The 21,205-nt window shown below is 47.9% G+C and overlaps 1 protein-coding gene across 3 annotated transcripts in view; it reads left to right on the top strand.

Annotated features, from left to right (window-relative positions):
- The first annotated feature begins 1,954 nt into the window (after window positions 1–1,954).
- The window catches only part of LOC144128187 (alpha-(1,3)-fucosyltransferase C-like), a 94,075-nt gene continuing 74,824 nt past the window's right edge, over window positions 1,955–21,205 (top strand). Inside the window, exons 1-2 of one of the 3 annotated variants that reach the window (XM_077661334.1) lie at window positions 1,955–3,092; window positions 7,607–7,719. Coding sequence is in view for 1 of the 3 variants with exons in the window: in XM_077661333.1 (XP_077517459.1) it covers window positions 7,647–7,719 (73 nt within the window). In the remaining 2 variants the exon portion in view is untranslated. The remainder of the gene's footprint in view (window positions 3,093–7,606; window positions 7,720–21,205) is intronic. The other 2 variants (XM_077661333.1, XM_077661335.1) reach the window with 2 other exon arrangements.

Raw genomic sequence — 21,205 nt, 5'->3', positions numbered from 1 at the left:
GTTCGGTTCTATATGGACTGCAGATTCTAAAGCAACCACTGCGACTCTTGTGCGACAATTTGGGGGCCTACAGTCTGTGCAAAAAGCGCCTCACCCGGCAAGGCGTGTCTCCTCTCGGGGGTATATATAAGCCAAGCAAAGTGTCACGCTTGTCAGAGCAGTTCCTGTTTGCTGACGTCGCTTTCCTAAGGCATTTCCTGTGTGGCGACATCTTTCCCGTTCAAGTCACGTGACGTGACCTTGCATTGTCGTAGACTTCTTGATGACAACGCGTTTTCTCTGGCACTGTCTGTCTCCTGATGCTAAGCACAATATACTTTGTGGCACGGGTAGGGACACTTTACTTTTCGTTCTTTTTATTGTCCCACAATAATTTTTGTCTCCTGATGCTTATAGCCAGTTGAGTCATTACTTCTGTTCTTGAAAAGATTGATCACTATTATCCGGTAGATCCGACTAGTACACCTTTCTTAAGGCGAACCGATGTGATTATATCTTCAATGTTTTAAATGTATATTTTAGTGTATTTTAATGCAATGTATTTAGTGTATATTTTTGTGTCTTTAATGTAATACTTGTGTATTTTTAGTATATTTTAATGTATAATAAATATACTCAGCGGCAAGAAAATGCATTTTTGATGTATTTGTAAGAATAATTGATTAAACTTCTTTTCGGGCTAGTTGGTGCATTTTGAACCTAAGAAAAGGAGCAGCGCAAGAGCATGCAACCACAGACAGTGCTTCTGTCTTGTCCTTTCTTCGTCTGTGGTTGTATGCTTTGGCGCTGCTCTTTTTCTTAGGTTCAGTTTGTAAGAATGTTCAAAATATTACTCCTAGCATACTTCGAAAACATTCGTATTGCATATTAAGCATAGGGACAAAAAATGCAAAATTAATATTAAATAATGCAATGCGTTCGAAATACATTTTTAGCACAGACTTTTTCGCTCCGGGGTGGGTCAATAAATTCCAGAAATTCTAGGAATAACAGAAATTGCAGCAATTGCCGAAACAAGCGCAAAAGTGCTGATTGTTTGAGCACAATAAGGAACGTATGAGCCGCATGTTTTTTTTTAAGAATATATTTCGCATTAACCTCAAGCAACAACATCATTATCTTCGCCATCATTATCGCAGGAGAAGCGTCCACAGCAAGACAAACGTCTCTCGAAATCACGCTCATTTCTTCCTTGTTTTGCGGCAGGCGCCCCCGTGTTCTGGGAACAAATTTCCTAATCTCATAACGCCATCTGATTTTCGCCACTGCTCGATTGATAATACGCTTTATAATGCCCCAATAAACGTTGATGTCACGCGCTGTTTGGCACCTGCGAGAAGGCCAAATGTTGTCTCACCCTGACAGATCGAATTTGATTTTTGGTGTGCATCCTTGCAGTATGCCGATATTTTATACTGGTTCGCTTTATACCACAGTGCGAAAAGCAATGTGAATGCTGACGGTGGGTTTACTTTGCTTGTTTTTCATGCCTTTTCACACTGTTGGTTTAGGGTTTCTTTTATATTTCGAGACTTCGGTCATTGCATTTCTGGCCTAATCATGAGAAATGCCAATGGTCAGTCGGCGCAAACGCGGTGCTCACTACGGCGTCCAGTTTCTGCTCTTTATTGTTTGTGAGTGTGAGCGGAAACATAATTAATACCAACCGGAATGTTCACAAATAATTCCACCCACTATTTAGTACAGTGAGCATCAAGAATGTTGCACTAAAGAATACTTGCAAAATGAGTGGAAACATGCATGCACTGCGAATACTGTTAGTCAGTCGATAAAACGAAATCGCTTTGCACAGGTGCAATCGCTTTGCACACGGCGCGCTTTCCGGCTCACGGCAAAAGAATTTTGCTTGTAAGGATCAACCTTTGTATTAAGATGTCACAATCACAACAGCGTCTGACATTTATAACAGCCTGCCTATAAGACAGCTGCTCAAAAGGCGCCGAGGCGTCGGTTTAAGTCTCGTTCCAATCCTTCGGCATCCAGATGTGCGAAAAGAGAGCGACGCAGTTATCCACACCTCCGGCTATAGAGTGCTGTGCTCAGCATTTCGCTCGCCCTTTCCAGTCAACCCATCGCAGCTTGGTCAGGAGTTCATGTAAGTCCCTTTCGTGAGATCTAATTCTCTTCATGGCAATGCCAAGTCAGTGTTCATTTCATTTATTTGCCATCGAATAGCATTAGCATTGTTCGTTTTGGGCCTAGAAAAACGAAATTTGCGTTGCATAAAATTGTCAAGTGACTCTCGATGCCCCGTCACAAATGCACCTCAGTGCCGCGAAGTTTGTTCTACAAAATTGCAATAAGTAAGCAAGCCAGTAGTTATGGCAACGAATCGGCGATGAGCGCGGGGGCTTACTTTTGTAAGAACCACGATAATATAGCACAGACGTGACAACGTTAGCCTGCAAGAAACAATCGGTGCTATGCCGTAAAACTGTCATGGAACGGTTCTCGCCCCAGTTGCAGCATGACTTGTTGTTGGATCCTCTCATAGTATGCTCTGTTCTTAAATGTCGCTCCTCATTAGCAAAACGCCCTGTAATCGCCTCCAGGACTTGCGAGAATCCGACAATTCAGTTTAAGCATTAAGCATAATGGGAAGATGACTTAAGTGAGCAGAACGTCTCTGCTAACAACGCTAGCTGCATGTTGGGCTACGTACGCCAAACACATTAAGAAAACACCGTCTTCTCTTAAATTATTGCATTACAAAATGCTTATTCGTTCAAAACTTTAATATGCAGCTGCTGTATCAGATCCCCACTACGAAAATCTGATAACTTCACTGGAGATTGTCCAAAATAATGCCGCGCGTTTTATTTTATCTAACTCCAATCGTGGCGCAAGCGTAACCAGTGTGAAAACTTACCCCTCTTTACAGCCTTTAGCACGCCGCAGAAAAATAATTCGTTTCTGTCTTTTTCATAAATTGTACCATCATTCCAACCTATGGAACGCACTCACTGCTCCTCCCCACTATGTTTCAAGCCGCATCGATCGTCGCCAGAAGGTTGGAATTTCAACATTTCACACCTTATCAGCATTTCAATCCTTGTTGCCTCGTGCTTCAGGTGAATAGAACCACCTTCCTGCATAACTCATCGACATCACTGATAACCAGCATTTTCTCCACGCAACAGCTAACATTGTATAAATAGCAGAAATTTTTGTAATACTAATTTACTTGTCAATGTATTTTTTTTTGTATCCACTCCCCGCTTTAATGCCTCTGGCCCTGAGAGTACAATAAATGAATAAATGAAATGAATGAATAATACAACACAAGCGGCGTTTAGGGTCCGGAGATGAACGATTGCTGTCAAGAAGGGAACTGAAAGAACACCACTTTGAAACTGCGTATTTCAGAGAGGCCGTGTTTTTCCATGCTTATTTATCGCACCTTACAATAGGTGTTTGGAGGGTTCTATTGCTTTTAATGAAATTATTGAAAAACACCTGAAGGTCCCATTAGCAAATCACAGTATGCGAGGAAGAAATAGGGGAGCATGCCTGAAGACCTAAACAGAGAAAGTGTCATTATGTGTTCAAAAAATTAATACTAATGAAAGTACCGTTCATCGTTGCACAGGGGCACAACGCTTTACGACAGGTACTGAGTTAGTTAATAAGTAGAAAGCTAGCATATTTACTTACCGTAAGCAGTGACCTCATATTCGGAGCACATGGAAGAAATTGCGTGTACTTTAGCCAACTTACTCCTGTACCACTATAGCATCAAATATCACTTCAACAAAACATGACGGCGACATAGTGAGGAAGGCCAACCGAAGCCTACTTTTGTTTAGATGGGTGCTGAAAGAGGATTCCACTGACGTGAAACAGCTTACAAAATGCTTGTACGCCAGACACTAGAATACGCACGTGAAGTACTGTACGCGCGCCACAAACATTCAGTTTCTTAGTTTGCACAGGTACAGAAATGTACGGCATCGCGTTTCATTTTCTTTCGGTACCGACAGTTAGATTATGTGACCCTTGATTAGAGAGCTGATCTGCCGCTCCTTTCTCACATACGAAACGAAATAATACTCTGTTTTATTGTCATAAAAAGTTTTTCCTCTAGTGAGAAAAGCACAGCAAGCAAATGTGCCCAATACAAATATGTCTTAATAAACATAATAAACGCATCCAAGTAGAATTTTTTTAATTGTTTCAGATACTTCTTGTTTTCCTTTTATAACGTCTGATTGGAATACCCTCTGAGCTCAAGCTATGAACAATCCCGGAAGCAAGCTCCGCCTTAAGAGGAGACAAGAGTCTTAAAACTATATATGTTTTATTTCGGGCACAGTCCTGATCATAACTACAACGAAGGAATGTTTTGTGTAGAGTCAAAATGCGCAATTAAATGTTCAGTGCCCAACTAGTATATGAGTTGTTTTGTGGTTTTAAATGAACTCGTCGTTGCAGACCATTAACCAAAAAATGCCGATAAATTCTTAGAAATATTTATACAGCTACTACACCGAAGACGCCCTTTGTGCGGTGATGGTGTTTTTACACTTTCCTCAGTGAACCAAATTGGTAAAAAACATTAAACAGAGCGTAATTACAAAAAGGTTTGGCTGGTAATTTAGGAAAGCAACGAATTCAGTTTAACGCCGAATGCAAAAGCCAGGAGAAACTAAACGAAATAACTACATAGCTCTACTGATCCCGAATAAATTTATACTGACCGCCTTTCAAGTGCTAAAGGCAAGCCACTTATCAAGACCGTAAGGCGGTGACTTTGTGAAATCGCGAGCGGAGATGCACTTTTTGAGTCCGAGTTGTGGGAAAGCAGCTGCAGCATTGGATCCGCGGCTCTGATCCCGTCTTGAAAGGTGTCAAACGAAAGAGCGCGAACCGAGCTTTCAAGGACATTCCTGTTGGGCATAGTTGGTGCATGTTAATAATAGAGATAATTGATGTGCGCAAAACATAAGACAATCTGTTGCAACATGGTGGCGGTTCGAGAGTAGTTTAGGAATTGCAATCGCGAGAAGTGGAACGTCATATTGAAGCTCGCGTTTCATGTTTCAGCCTCGCGACTATCAAAATTTTCCTTTTTTCTGTACTTTGGGATACTTTTGAGCACGAATATTTTACGGAGGTATAGTCTTCAGCATATTTACAGCGAAAAACTGTTTTCCAAAAGAGACTTCCTCGCAATGTTTTGTAATCTCAAGGCACGTATCCCCGCTTAAGGTTATGACGCGATAGCGTTAATGGTTTAGTGCCCATATGGGCGGAACTGGTAATTTGATATTTTACATGAATCAAATGCATGGCAGTCCTTCTACCACTCTTGGCGCATTGGTGCAGCGGTTAAGCTATGCGCCACTGCCCTCAATGGCTGGTGCTGCCACCGGTGGTGCTTGTGCAACCCAGGTTGCTCCTCCCTCACAGCCCCTCTCAACCCATCAATGATTTAAGTGCCACCTGTCACTGTGGCCAGTTTACTCACAATCCGCTGTACAAGTTGTGGTGACGCCAGAAAGTCACGTGGCCTAAGTGGCCCACCTATCTCCTAGGTTTCTCACCCGTGAATTTTTCTTTGATTTCTCGCCCACGGCCCACGATGCCAACGGCGGCTGTTGTGCAACACGTGGTCCTTAACGCTACCGCTTTAAAGACTCATGTCAGATTATGATCATTTTGTCAGATTTGGTCTGCGTTTACGATATTTTGTCTCTGATTGTTTGTTTTCCGCTCCCATCTTCGTCCTGATATGGCTGATATTATGTAAGTAAATTATAAATAAGTAACTTAATGTGAAGATGGTAAGCATTGGTTGGGGCGCTAGTCGGAGGTACACTCATGTTACGAAGCAAACCTAACTGATAGCACCCAAAATACTTAAGAGTTGTGACGTATCAGCTTAATATATATGCGACAAAAACTTGCAGGGAAACGAAATGGTTTGAGATTTTATTAAGAACAAAAGAACGAGCTGTGGCAGGGAGACGTAAGCGGTAAGGGAAAAAAGGAGTCGAGCCAAAGACTCCGAAATCTGTGCAGGGAGATAGGAAAACAAACAACTGCAAACAACGAGCATGCACTTACCAACTGTGAGTCTGTGCTAGTTTTCTGTAGAACCTTTGTCTAAAGTACAGGCCCCAGAAGTTTCGCTTGTAAGCATAAGTCCTCTTATAACAGTTGAAGTCCTAACATTCGGAGAAAGGATGACAGTTCCGCTTATATTCAAGAGGTTTGGAACACCAGCGATGCAAATGAGCCACGTGCATGGCCCATATTGAAGCCAATTGGGCCTTTGAGATATATCAAATCAAACTTGGCCAAATAATCCAGCCATAATATCTTCAGAAATGAAAACAATTACAAAAACTTTGTTGTGTTCCGTGGTGGCTTTGTGGTTAGGCGCTCGCCTGCTGACCCGAAAGACGTGAGTTTGATCCCGGCCACGGCGGTCGCATTACGAGTGCAGCTAAATGCTATAGGGGCGTGTATTGCGCGATATCAGCACACACTAAAGAATCCAAGGAACGCGGGGCCCTCCACTATGCCATCCCTCATAACCTGAACCTCTTTGAGGCGTGAAACTCCATAAACCAAACCAAACCAACCTTTCGATTTCTTTTGGTGTTTTCTGTTACCCACGTGCTTGTGATTCGCACAGTGGCGCTTGGGTTGGCGAAAGTATATTAACGGTCTACGTCAAATAAAGCCTGTTGATAGTAAGCGCTCGTCCCTGTCTACTTCTATGTCCGTGTGTTTTTGTTGCGCCCCTGTGTCCTCCTGAAAAGATATGAACCAACACGCCCAAATACAAGTACTTCTAAGAAAACCTACCCAGAAACTACCGACTCTGGTTTACAGAAAAGACTTTCTCAGATTGTGTTGGCGCGGGTGGTGCAAGACGGGGCCAATTTGATATCAATAGATGAGGGCTTTGTCTTGCAAACAACGTAACTAGGCTGAAGGTCATGGTAACTGCAGCACATTTCTCGCAGTGCAGCTTAACATTGTAAGTGCTGCTACGCCGGGGTGATCACAGCAACCATATTTATTGCGCAAATTTATGAAAGTGGTGGTATGCAGTCACTACGCGCTCCAAAACGTTGCATAATAAGCAGCAAAGAACAAACTCAAAGCGTCCGCCACGAAGTAAGGTAAACCCGAGCGTCAACACGAGTGCGCTGCAAAGAAATCCACACATGCCACTAAATTTTCACTAACATCACACCCTCAGAATTTCTCTGTGGCCCCCGCCCTTCTCTCGCCGACGTGCTTTTTGCACGCGTTATCACTTCAAGCCCCCTCCTCACACACATGATTAAGTCGACGCGCCACATGTCCACAGTGCTTGAAACGAAAGGCAGTTGCGAGCAGCTGCCGTTGAGAAGGAATCGTTCTGCCAGGTCTTCACATTGCGCCGCGATGCCATATAACAGATGCGCTAAGTTGTTCCCCAGTGAAGCACCGTCCACGTGCTCTTGTAAGTATGGGGTCGGCTCTCCTGTCTATTTTAGTTTGTGGCACCCATTTATCCTATCCGTACTCATAGCACTAAAATATACAGGCTCAAGGCATGCAAAAGGCTTTGTGTCCCGTTGTTTCACAGGACTCACGAAAGAAGCGCCCGTTGAGCACAATCGGCTCACATGGCTCCGGGATACCAATCAGCTATTGCTTCTAACAGCACTGATACCAGTATCGGGAGCTATTTTAAATATGGTAAGACATTTTCCCCTCGTATCTTTAGTATTTTAGTAAATATTTTGCACATTTGTTAAAACCGACGTTTCTAAATGTCACGCCGCTCACACTTCGTGAAACAGTATTTGGGTCAGCACTAGATCTAGCGTTCCCGCTAGAATAGGTTTGATGAACAGTAAGGCTTATGGAAGGGAAGAAAATGCTGGGCTTCTAATAATTAAAAAGGGTGAACACGTGGGCATAAGAATAAAGTGACTTTACTAAACACGGCTTTAGATTCCATAAGGTAATAAATACAGTTATAATGAAAGAAGCGGCATTCAGCGGTATCCTGCATAAATGCCAGTATTTCAGTCTTTAATGAGCTGGCCGCACAGAAACATACCAGAAACTAGAGGCATGCCTGGAAGTAAAGGCATGCTTGGTGGAAGTAACGCCTTGTCTCATACTAAAATCCGCTTTTTGGAGTTCCGGCATTTTAATTCATCTGTGCAATTATAGCGTGAAACGCCTAATCACCCACCTAGCAGTATTTCCTAAAAACAAATCGCCATCCTCGCTCTAGACGTAAAGGGCGCCTTCGACAACGTTAGCACTACGCTATTCTTGATGGCCTATCAGCTACAAGTTGATTCCTGTGAGACTGCATCGTAGATTAACTGCGGTGAGGCCTGCTCGAAGTCCCTCCGAAGCCTTGTGTTTTGCGTCGACATTCAAGTCAAGCATATCTGCGATAGTCTTGTTTAAACGCTCCGTCGGTCGTTGGGTAGTTTTTAAGCGTTCTGTTGGTTAACCGACAGCCGTTGGTTAAGGCTGCCCGTCTGCGAGAGCTGGACTGCTGTTTTGGGGTGACTTCTGTGACTGTAGCACAGAATAGAATGGTGAGCTCGGGCGTATATGTTTGTTCCCCTGTCCGTGATGAGCAGTTTGGAGCCGCTGTAGTACAGAAATATCAGTCTGACGAAAAATTTCGCAACTGCAGTATACCGCTAGCAAGCGCGTGCCGACGTTGGAAAGGGGCCAAGTAAATCGATGGCGACCTTTCAACACAATTGGCTGTGGACATCCTGCCATTCTCGACAGGTAGTGTCTTACGGCGTTGACAGTCACGACATGTCTTTAAGTAGTGTGTTACATTAGCGGAAAGAAGTTGCCGGTAAAAATAGGCCTGTGGAACTATTTCTCGGAGGTGTTCAAGGACAGTGAGAAGGCAGAGAGCCTTATTTTGGAGCGCAGTTATATTCTTCACGAGGATACCATTCTCAATACAAAAAGGAGAGAATCTCCCTTTAAGAATGCGGGATGTGATGGATTCCTGCCCTCGAGGTATTAAATAAAAGCTTGAAGCTCAGATTCCGCATGCTGAACTTCAGCGAGAATGTAGGCGTTAACTTCTGCCAAACCCGCCGCGGTGGCTGAGTGGTTAGGGCGCTCGGCTACTGATCCGGAGTTCACGGGTTCGAACCCGACCGCGGCGGCTGCGTTTTTATGGAGGAAAAACGCTAAGGCACCCGTGTGCTGTGCGATGTCAGTGCATGTTAAAGATACCCAGGTGGCCGAAATTATTCCGGAGCCCTAATTACGGCAACTCTTTCCTCCTTTCTTCTTTCACTCCCTCCTTTATCCCTTCCCTTACGGCGTGGTCCAGGTGTCCGCGATATGTGAGACAGATACTGCGCCATTTTCTTTCACCCAAAACCAATTTTAATTATTATAACTGCTGCCAAGAACAGGTCGTCAGCCTTTTTTCACTGCGTAGACAGGGGCTCGTGACAAGCAGTCGGTGCCTGAGTGCTTGCGTCCGGGCTTGTATTGCTCGGTGACATTGTATTCCAGGAGTATCAAGCTTCAGAGAGCGAGGTGACCCGAATGTCTTTCAAAACTGGCAATGTATGGCGATCGCTCACCGCGTAGAAAGTCATAACCAGTAGAACGGCGCTCTAGAAAAAAAAGCAGACAAGAAAATAACGGACGCAGACAAGAACTTGTCTACGTCCTTTCTGCTCTGGTCCCTTTTTTTTCTAGTCCGCTTTTCTGCTCATTGTGGCCAACCAGTTAGCCTAAACTTGCGCATTACTGAACTTAGAAAGGGCCACACAGTACCAAGGCACTCTTTGTCGTAGAAAGGCTGGCAGCTGCCTTAAACGAATGACTCTCCCTCAGCCTCCTTTCTCCTGCATGAGAACAAGCGCTTAGGCCCACTGTGCTTGTGTAGTTATGAACCTTAATTTCGGCGCTTTCGTCGAAATGTCCCAGCATAGGCGGTGATACTAATCAACATTGAAGTTTTTTTGGGCACTTCAAGTTTCTGGGCTTCCCACTTGAAAGGGATTCCCACTTGCCTGTGTAAGCTGCGTCAAGCATTCACCAGTGCGAGAGAATGGTCTCAAGAAAAATAGATATTAGGCGCACAATCTTAGAAACCTGCTCAAACCTTCCTTCCTTATTGGTCAGTTGCGGAAACTGAGCGACAACAGTTCTTGTCCGCGGATCTTGTCCATTCCGTTCATTCTTGCAATGTCATTGAGACAGCAGCTCTTCATAAGTGAAGTGGCACTTTCAGGCTTCAATGTTAGCGATGACTTTATTTCTTCCAGTCTTGTCAGAAGCCGTGTCATGTGATCGTCAAAGTTCGAAGCGAAGACGGCAACGTCACCTAAGTACAAACGTCCCACGGATTCAGTCTTTGCGGACGTATGAATTTGTCCCGCATGGGCATAGCCTTCCGCTGTAATTTTTTTCCAGCAGTTATGAGCACTTGCGAGGTTGTTTCTAAAGCACATTGGCGCGTTTTGTAAGAATAATTAACTTGTAACTGAATAAAAATTGCAATTTTCATGAATTGAAATGAGCCGTGCTTATTTTTTCTGCCATTGTACTTCGGATCACAAGAAACATCACTTCGAATCCTGTCAAAGCTTGCTAGCAGTAGTTGTGCCAGATGTCTACTGTTCCTCTTGGAGGCCTTTTTCGTGGGTGTGCGCCGAAAAATCCATTCTATGTAGATTTGCCAGTTTCACTGCTCTGTTTTTCGTTAGAAACACTTTTCTGGCTTGTCAAAAGTTTAGAGCCTCGTCAATTTCCTATTAAGCTGTGTAGTGGGGCTTCTTTTTCATTCGTGCATGTCCTAACCGTCGGAGGGGTCAGCACCAAATATCTACGCTTCAGGAGATTTAGGTCACTAAGGACACATTACAAGCCACATGGTGTGGCCAACCCCCTGAACTCTAAACTTTTGACAGAAGGGGTAAATGCCCGGTCGCCGGCGCTTTTCACTTAGTCCTTGTGGCATCAACGAGTTTACACCGGAGCGACAGGTAACAGTTAAACGGTTTGCTCAGCACATGTGCACGCAGAAAAAAAAGTTCTCAGTCCAAGAAACGCGCAGCAGGTATCTTGGACACAACACGAGCTATACCACACGAGCACTCAGTCAAGACAACTGGGGCTAGGGCAAGACCAGAGGCCTCCATGGCAGGAGTTTCAATGGTGGAGGGGGGAGGGGGCGGCAATAACTACTGTTGCGTGCCTTTCAAGGAACGTTCTCCTCCATTTGAAGCTGCAGCGGAGCCAATATCCTGCGAATGTACTCTTGATTCCCATTGTCCGCGAAAATATCCCACACGGCTAACAACGTCTGACAGACGCCCAACTAAGGTCCAGAATTCCAGACCGAATTTCAATATCTACGAGAAGAGCGAAATACGCCCGCAAACGGATGGCGGAGTTGGGGCATCTTCTGCGGAACTCGCAGACGATGTCCGTCTGCAATAATTTCGAAATGCGGTCAAAACGGTAGAATTATTTTAAAAAATCACTTTTCCTAACACCAGTGAGTCGGTGGATACTGTTTGGGCGATGGTACAAGATCGTAAGGATATGCAATTTAATCAAATTTTGCATTTGAATCTTAAATTGAGCTCGTCTTAGCTTGCATACGTCACATGAAGATTTCTCTGCCAAATGCTAATTATTATCCACGCACAATTAGCACGTAATGGCAACCCTTCACGGTTGGGCATAGAAGGATAAGCCCATGACCTCAAAGATTATGGCGCAGTTGTGCATCATAGTTGTGCTGTGATGTAACGTTCTGTTGTCGCTTTCTTGCTTCTTGCAGATTTTTTGTCAGCTTAATTAAAGCTGTTAATTATTAATTAAGATTATTCTCTTCTCGCGATTTCTGAGTCTGCGTGCGGGCTAGATAGCATTGCCGTTTATACAAAAGTTGTATGCATGTTAATTGCTCTTTCGGTGCTCAGATAATGCCAAAAAAATATTACCAAAATGTTTATTTGTTTTACCCTCTGCCACAACGTGTTCCAAGAGATGCGCAGTCGCGGACAAAATAATATGGACCACACTTCCGCTTACGGCCTTCTTGGTCGCATTGCGTAGCGCGAATAGAAATGTTTCCTTTTATAACGTGGATTGTCGAAAGTATATATTAATTGCATATGCATCAAATAGTCATTACTTTTCGCGATAGGTAAAACGTCAGAAGAATTTTACCGCCGAAGCCTGGTCCATATTCTTCTGTCCGCGATTGTACATACGTTCGTTTTCAGACGTCTGGGAGATCGCAGGGTAAAAAAATTGGTGGTAGTTTAGCTCTCGTTAAACCTGGTGTGATGCGATAGCTACAGCTGGCCGAGTGGAACTTGGTCACGCTACCAACCACATCATCAGCCACGCGCCGCGCCACCGGCAGCTGCTCCGCACCACGTGACCAACCACGTGACAGCGCGGCGGCGCAGCCACAGGGTGGCAGTGTCGCCACAGGGTGGCAGCGCCGCCACCGCCATGGCGCCGCCACGCTGAAGGCTCGAAGTGCTACCGTAATGTAGCTATGGCTACAAAAACGTGTTGTCCGCCGGAGGTCTGAGCATTCGAGCTATAATGACTAGCGAATATCAGTCGGACGTCCACTGAAGGACATTCCATGGACGTCTCTTGGAAACTTACGTCCAAATTTTGGCGTCCGAAGGGTGTAGGAATGTCCAGTGTGGACTTATGTGGCACTTTCATTTGAACGCCTTTATTTTCCATCGGACATCCGGTAGCGGACGTCCTTCATGCAATCTTCGGACGACTGGCGGGGCAAGCGACGAGCCGGTTCTAGGAAATGCGACGCTTGGAGGACACCCAACGATCGCCCACTGTGCTTGCATTGTGGTTACGCCGGCCACATCTTTCGTCGTTACCCATACAGACACAGCGGCCTGCTCCTTTTAGCTACCGACGCCCCTCGACCACGTACCCCAGCTAGCGATCATGGGTAATCGACAACTACCTGCGCAGAGAGTACATGTCCTAAAGCCATCTGCCCCGCCCCTCTGCCGTCCGCCACCCTATCACCACATTGCATAGGCCCAACATTGGGAATATATTGGCAAATATTGGCCCTTTGTTGGATCGGTCATTTCCAATACATATCCAACACTGGGCCGATGCTCTGTGGGGCTTGGGCACACGCTTGGAATCGCCGGCCCCAGCTCCGCAGCAGCTGTGCGAGGAACATCTCAGCCCCTGTAGGGGAATCTGAAAACAGCAACATTTGGAGGTGAGGTTGCTTAACAGCGAATCGACGAAGAAACTCCACCGACCACGCTGCATGTAGACGTCGCATGTAGACGCCACAACCATTAAACCAATGCTGCACACAAACCCAACCTCGACGACGAGGCGAACCGGCTTCAAACTGACACCGTCAACCAGCGAAATGACAACGGCATGCTCCAACCGCGATCACAGCATACGACCACACTTCTTCAGTTGAACGACTCTGATTCGACGAAGCCGAGATTGGACTCCGAGGCCAATGCGAAGTTGCTATCGACGGTCGCACGATTACTGTCTTGGTGGACACTGACACGGACTACTCGGTCATCAGTAGACCGTTCGCCGCTCAACTCTATAGGATCACTCTGCGCCCAGCCGGCCTTCCATGCCAGCTACACGCAGGCGTTATTCGTACGCGACACGTTTCACCATCCCGTGGCAGAGAGTCGCAGCCACGGCAGGTCCGCACGAAATAGGCAACAGCAGGGCACGCTAGGAAATAGTTTATTATCCTAACGCGAGGCAAAGCACACTGTGCAAGAATGTTCTATCCCTAAAATAGATGTTGAGTAGCTCACCAAGTCGTTGACGTCGACCGACATTCGGTTCGGGGGCCGGCGGGCAGCGAAGGGTGTTCCTCGGGCGGTCAAGTCAGGTCCGGAAGCGAGAGAGAGAGAGCGTTTCCCGCCCCTAGTTCCTCCTTTATCCCCTCGGACATTGCCTCCCTAGCAGCAAATCGTTGCCGTCCTGATCAGGCATGCAACCCTCTCCGCAGTAGGCAGCGCGTTGCCGTGGCGTCACGTCAGTGCTGGGGCAGAAATGAGCAGACTCGCAGGGGTGCCTTCTCCAAACATTCCACACAGCGCGCGCGCGTGGAAGTCACGATCGCGGCCGGCGCGGGGGACGAGAAGGAATACCAGTCAGTGTATCCCACATCCTCCCCTCCTTAAGAAGCCTCCCGAACACAGAAAGAGGGGCAACATTACTTGATCTTCTCCGCCATCCAGGGATCGAGGTTCGAAGTGCTCCCGCAGGTGCATCAGTTGATGGCTGCGCCACGCCCCGCGGATCAGCTCCTTAGCTCCGGAGGCTTGGCTTCCCGCGCGATGACGCTGTCGCAAGGCATCTTGCTCCCACTCTGGGACTTTCGAGCGCGCGCAGCTGCGCCGTTCCGGTTAATTCGGTCAGCAGCCTCATTGGCGCCGGCCGCGATGGCTTGGAGGCTAAGTCCATGGCTGCGCCGGCCTTAGGTACTGGGTCAGGGGGCTCCAGGGACCAGGGCGGCGGCGCTTATATGGTTGAGGCCGCGGTTGGGCTATCCCGGCATACCTAGTCAGCAGGTGAGGGCCCAGGGTTGCGGTGGTAATGGGGCCACGGCAGGCGGTGGCGCACAATCGGTGGGTGGGAAGCTCCGATGTGCCAGGTAGCAGGGGTGGCCTGGTTACAGCAGAGTGGCGACTGCAGGTCGCGGGCAGGGCGTAGCGTCGGGCCTTGGGCGCGGCGCATTGTCGAAGCCAGATAGTGGCTTGTAGTTGGTAGTGATGAAGGATGTCGTTCTAAAGTGCCCTGCTTCTTTCCCATCTGCGCTGAAAAAGGTCACACAGATGTAGCCAACTCCCGCAGCGCGTGCTACGTAGCTGTTCGACCCTCACGAAACTCTTGAGGGTAAACGCAAGTGAATCTTACGTAACGTTGATCGGCATGAGCGGCCCGTACGTTCATGCATCCAACGAGACTACCTGCCGGCTAGGACCCTCGCTCTATTCTGCGCAGGCAGATTCTGTTTCTGCCTAGGCCGCAAGCTATAGCGGGACGCGGGGTTCGCCGGCTGATCGCAGCGCTCGTTATCCGACTGCGGAGTGGGTCGGGCTGTGTCCTAAACCCACTCATCTCGCTGCACATAACGTTTCAGGTCCCATACGTGCACCTGTTCTTCTGTCGGTTTCGACCGCAAGTCCTCGAGTCTGTAAACGAGCGAGGAAATTTTACCTCGCACGCGGAACGGCCCGATTCATTTCGGCGCCAACGAGGCCGCTAACTGTGTGCTAACGTCGCTGAGAACGTGCTGGCGTTTAAGCACCAGGTCGCGCACTTCGTAGTGAACATCCCGGTGCGAGCGGTCGTACTGTGTTTTCTGCTGCGCCCTAGCAGTGCCCAGGTTGCGGCCAGCCTTGCGTAAGGCTTCCGTCATCTTATCGCGCAGCTGCGTCGCGTATTCAGCTCGTGCTGACGAAGTGACCGGTGTCTTTCTGCTGTCCAACAGAACCCGGTTCATCGGATTTAGCAGCTCTCTACTCAGATTGACAGAAGACGGCGCATACCAAGTCGAGCGGTTAACGGTCGAACGCAAAGCAAACGCGATCTCCGGCAGATAGGAGTACCAATCTTTGTGCCTCTCAGAGTACGCGACAAGCAAGTGCTTAACGTTGCGATTGACTCGTTCCCTGGAGTTCAACCGAGCATGATAGGTGGTCGTTTTCTTGCCCTTAATGCCGAGTGCAGCGCACGAACCAGCAAACACCTTCGCAGTGAAGTAGGATGCGTTGTCCGTTATCAGCTGCTCGGGGAAACCGAACCTGGTTAATACGTCCATCAGCTTCTCCATGATCGCTCGTGCCGTCAGCTTTCTAAGGCGGAAAAGTTCAACCCACTTGCTGAAGTGATCCGCGACCACCAGCAAGAACTTGTTCCTATTTGGTGTCATAGGATACGGTCCCATGTTGTCACACGCCGTGATTTTCCAGGGAGTCTGGCTGTTAATCGGGTGCATGAGGCCGGGCGCTCGTCCGCCTCGGGGCTTCACACTGTGCCACACATGGCACGAGCGGGCGTAGCGTATTACGTCCCTTTTCATGCCAAGCCAGGTAGCAAAGCGACACAACTTAGTGTAAGTCATGGGGCCGCTTGCATGCCCAGCGGTGCACGAGTAATGAAAGTAGCGTAACAGTGCTGCTCTCAATGCTCGCAGTATCAGCACCTTTAACGCCTCGTTTGTGTTAATCTCGGAGGGAATATACCTCAGCAGGACGCCGTCGGCATTCAGCAGATACGAATCCATCGCGCTCACAGCACTACCAGCTGTTTCCAAGCACTCCGCACCGACAGCAAAACCAGCTGTCTCCGTGTGCACGGCGGCCCTGTCACTCTGCTCACGGAGCCCGTCGAACACCTTTGACAAAACGGATCCTTTTGCTGAGCTTCGAGCAACTCCTTTCTCCTGAACACGATCCCCACGAAACTCGCGTATTCCACGTGGTTCACGCTCTCGCCCTGGATCAACGGGTGGTGCGGGTTCCTTGCGTGGGCTACGGCTCGGGTCTGTCCCTCACTCTCTCCGGCTGTCGGGCGGTCGGTCGCGTGGCCTTCCTCGCTCTGGACAGGCGCTCGCGAGAGTGCGTCAGCCACAGCGTTGTTTTTCCCTTTGCGGTACTTTCAGGCTCTACGCCATGAATAACTCCGGAAGCACCAGCGGAAGCCGGTCCCTTTCCGCAACCCGCTCATTATTTCAAAGCAGCAACAACCTACCTTCGGCCCCTCAGAACAAGAACGCTACTTCCCAAGGAAAGGAGAACTCCAAACTTATCCAGGTGGCGCAGCACGAGCCTCAGAACAAGAACAGTACTTCCCAAGGAAAGGAAAAGAACTCCAAACATATCAAGGTGGCGCAGCACGACAGCAGCAACAATACCAAGGTAGGCTGGAATCCGGTTGCTGCCTCCTCAGCTCAAACACATAGTAATACACAGTGCACTAGCTGTACCCATTTAGAACGCGTTAACCGAGAGCTCAGCTCCCAAATAGCCGCGCTTCATGAAAGACTCAAACGCTTAGAAAATGCCAATTCCGCATCTCCTATGAACCCGGACACGGTTCAGCCCGCAGCATGTGTCCAGCCGCCACTGCCGTCAACGTCCGATGCAAAAAGCGTCGCCACTCCCACTTTCCCTGAAAAATGCGGCGCCTCAGCTTCCACTACTCCGACGCGGAGCGTGGCCGCTGCCGCCCAACCTCCATCAGACACCCCTCAATATGTGCCCATGGCTAATTTTGGTACAATACAAGAAATCCTTCAGAATATACTTACACAGCAAAAGCAAATGTTTACGCAGTTACAGCAATTCGGCTCTCAACTGCAACAACTCGGCACCGCTCACGATGATCTCCGCAGGACTGTATATGAACTTGAACACGGATCGCGAACGCGTTCAGCCACGCTTGAAAATACAAGAATGAAAGCCTACCGTCGCTCGACCGTCTCAGGCGACGTAAGCGATTCCGAATCAGTCCTTAGTCAGGATGGCGCAGCATAGAAATACCTACCATCCAGAAAGTTTAGAGATATGGCAGTGTAACTGTCGTAACATCAATCACAAAAAAGCTCCCTAAAATTCTTCATTCAAAACGCTATGATCACTCCGGACGTGATCTGTTTACAAGAAACAGGCACACAGCCTACCCTTGCGGGATATTACACGGTTATAAATGACATCTCCTAGGGTCGCCACCTTTGTCTCAAAGACGATCACGGCTGTGCAGCACACTATGCACTATCCCAATCTACATCATGTCCTGGTTGAGATCATCCCTCAAAAACGTTGCAGGCCAAGCACTTTTATATTAAATCTGTACAGCTTACCTCGCAACACAAGAGAAGACTTCAGACCAATTATACATGACACTATTCATATAGCAGGCTCAAACCAACTGGTCATACTCGGAGACCTGAACACTCCCCACAGTACTTGGGGATATGCGGTAGACTCCCAAAAGGGCAAACTTCTCCTGGAAGCGGTGGATCAAGAAGGATTAGACCTCCTTACCGACGTTACAATCCCAACGAAAATTGGAAACAGGGTCAGTAGGGACACCTGCCCAGATCTAACGTTCTCGAAAAACATTGCAGCAGCTACTTGGACAAACCTGGGGGAACAACTAGGCAGTGACCACTACATCCTTAGTACGTCAGTGCCAACGTCTAAACTTCGCCGAACGCTCGGTGAAGTAAATATAACAGATTGGGAAGCTTATCGCAGGCGTCCCGCACTCGAGGAAGGCATCCAAGACATAGCAACATGGAGTGAACACATCAGGGAAGCTCACAAAGCTAGCACACAGAGTATACCGCGCACAACGAAAAACCCGGAAGTAGATCGTCACCTCCTACACTTGTGGGAGGCTCGTCGTAGTCTCGTCCGCAGATGGAAGAAGCAAAAGTTAAACCGCAGACTCCGACTTAGGATATCAGCACTTTCCGAACAAGCCCAGAAGTACGCAACGCAACTCGCTCAGCAAAACTGGATAGATTTTTGTGCCTCCCTCAAAGGCACACTCAGCACCTCTCAAACTTGGACCATACTAAGCTTAATTAATCCGAGCAAACCCAAAACCACAGTCAATCGTACGTTGCAAGAAATTGCTTACAAATTTCAAGGAACAGATTAGGAATTGAAACAAGCCCTACAATACCAGTACATTGGCACTCAAACAATCTCGCTATGCAATCTTCAATACACAGGAGCTCTGAACACTGATCTAGACGAGCCCATCACGGTGGCTGAAGTATATGCGGCAGCTAGAGCCGCCAAACGCAATACAGCCGCAGGAGCAGACAAAGTTACCAACGCAATGATAGGAAACCTTAGCTCAAAACATATTGAGCAAATGACCGACTACCTTAATGGCCTTTGGGAGGAAGGACTAGTCCCAAAAGAGTGGCGACATGAAGAGGTTATCACTATTTCTAAGGCCGGAAAGCGGCCCACCCCTGAAACATTAAGACCGATCTCCCTTACATCCGGTCTCGGGAAGCTCTATGAGCGAGTTATCCAAAACCGCCTCGTGAATTTCATTGAGGACAGGGATCTCTTTCCACAGTCCATGATTGGCTTCAGGCACGGTCTCTCAACCCAGGACGCCTTTTTCTTGCTTAAGGAGGAAGTTCGTACAGGCATCCCAAGAGGAAGCGAGCATCTGATCCTGGCGCTTGACCTTAAGGGATCTTTTGACAATGTCTCACACGAAGCTATCCTCCGCGAACTGAACTCCCTGGGTTGTGGACAGAAGATCTTTAACTACATTAGAGCTTTCCTCACGGACCGCACTGCAACAATTGGAATTGGAAATACCTGATCAGATACCATACCAATGCCAAACAAGGGCACTCCGCAGGGATCAATCATCTCTCCCCTCTTATTCAATATTGCCATGACAGGATTGGCTCGTCGGCTGCAGGAATTACCCGATATAGGATTTACACTGTATGCAGACGATATAACTATCTGGACGACTAAGGGATCTCTTGCACAGAAGGAACCAGCCCTACAGGAAGCGGCATCTGTTGTCGAAACAATTGCCGCTAGTACTGGCCTTCGCTGTGCACCGGAGAAGCAGAAGTAATCAGGGTGCACGGTCAAAATTACAAACACTCTGGACCAATAGATCTCTATGTAGAAGGCCAACAGATTCTAGAGGTCTCGGTCATTAGAATTATCGGGCTTTGGATTCAAAGTAACCTACGCCCAGGACATACCATAAAAACTCTCAAAATCACCACCCACAAAATTACACATATGATTCGTCGTATAACACGCCACAAGAAAGGCATGCGCGAGGAAAACACTCTTCGTCTTGTACAGTCCTTGGTTATCTGCAGAATAGCATACGGCCTTCCGTATCATCATCTCTCAAAGGGAGAACTTAAGCAGGCCGACACTGTCATTCGCAGCGCGTACAAAACAGGTCTCGGACTTCCTCCAAGCACCTCGACCGAACGTCTAATCAAGCTTGGAGCCCACAACACCTTTGAGGAGATCAGAGATGCGGTCTTAGCATCGCAGAGAGCCCGACTCCAACAGACCACCACCGGAAGAGCCATTCTTCAGCGCATTGGTACACAACGAGATCTACAAGAGCTCTGGCGACACACTTCCCTACCTGCAAACATAAGAAGACAGATCTCGATGGCTCCGCTCCCAAAACATATGCATCCAGAAATCCACAAAGACAGACGGGAGGTTAGGGTCACTCATCTACGCCGGTGTCAAGAGTCAGATCGCAAAGCAGTCTATGTAGACGTGGCGGCGTACACTGAACCGAGCATCATTGTTGCAGTCACCCTTGACCACAATTTTCAACTACTGACGAGTGCTTCACTCCGGGCTGAGGATCCTGCCGCGGCGGAAGCCTCCGCCATCGCCCTTGCCATAAGGCATTGTGATCAGGCGGACAAATCAGCTCACATAATAACTGACTCGACGCGAGCCTGTCAATATTACATTACAGAGAGAGTCCCAAAAATGACAGCGGCTCTACTCATACCGTCGGGCGTCTCACCTACACTTCAACGCCTCCATAACATTACTTGGACCCCGGGCCATTCAGGTCTTGAAGGCAACGAGGCGGCAAACGATCTAGCTCGTGAGCTAACAAACCGAGCGGATCGTTGCCCGTACCCCATCCCTCTACCATCAAACTATGGGGAACGGCTGGAGATGCTTACATTAGATCGTAGAATATATCCCCCTCCACATATTAAACTCACCACAGCAGAAGCCACATTTTGGATGCGAATGCAGACGAATACCTTCCCTAACCTGTACTTGTACAGCTTCATTCACCCTTCCAAATACCGCCCCTTCTGTCCATGGTGCTGCGTAAAGCCTACGCTGTTTCACATTTCCTGGAATTGTCCCCAAAAACCACCTCATCTAAAAACATTACAGACATCATACGAGCAGTGGGAGGCAGCCCTGACCAGCAATGGTCTGGAGAACCAGTGTCGCATCATCAGACTGGTCCAAGCATCCGCCCAAGCCACCGGAGTTCTGAACTGAGGAGTCCGCCTACCTGACTCGTAGAACATTTCAATGAAATAATAAATGTTTTATCTCTCTCTGTCTCTTTGTGGTAGCGCACGTGAAGTCGTAACGCTGCAGTAACAGGG

Source organism: Amblyomma americanum, chromosome 4, assembly GCF_052857255.1.
Source record: "Amblyomma americanum isolate KBUSLIRL-KWMA chromosome 4, ASM5285725v1, whole genome shotgun sequence".
Classification (NCBI taxonomy): domain Eukaryota; kingdom Metazoa; phylum Arthropoda; class Arachnida; order Ixodida; family Ixodidae; genus Amblyomma; species Amblyomma americanum.
Note: the sequence above shows the minus strand (reverse complement) of the source record. Positions and strands in the feature narration are given on the sequence as shown.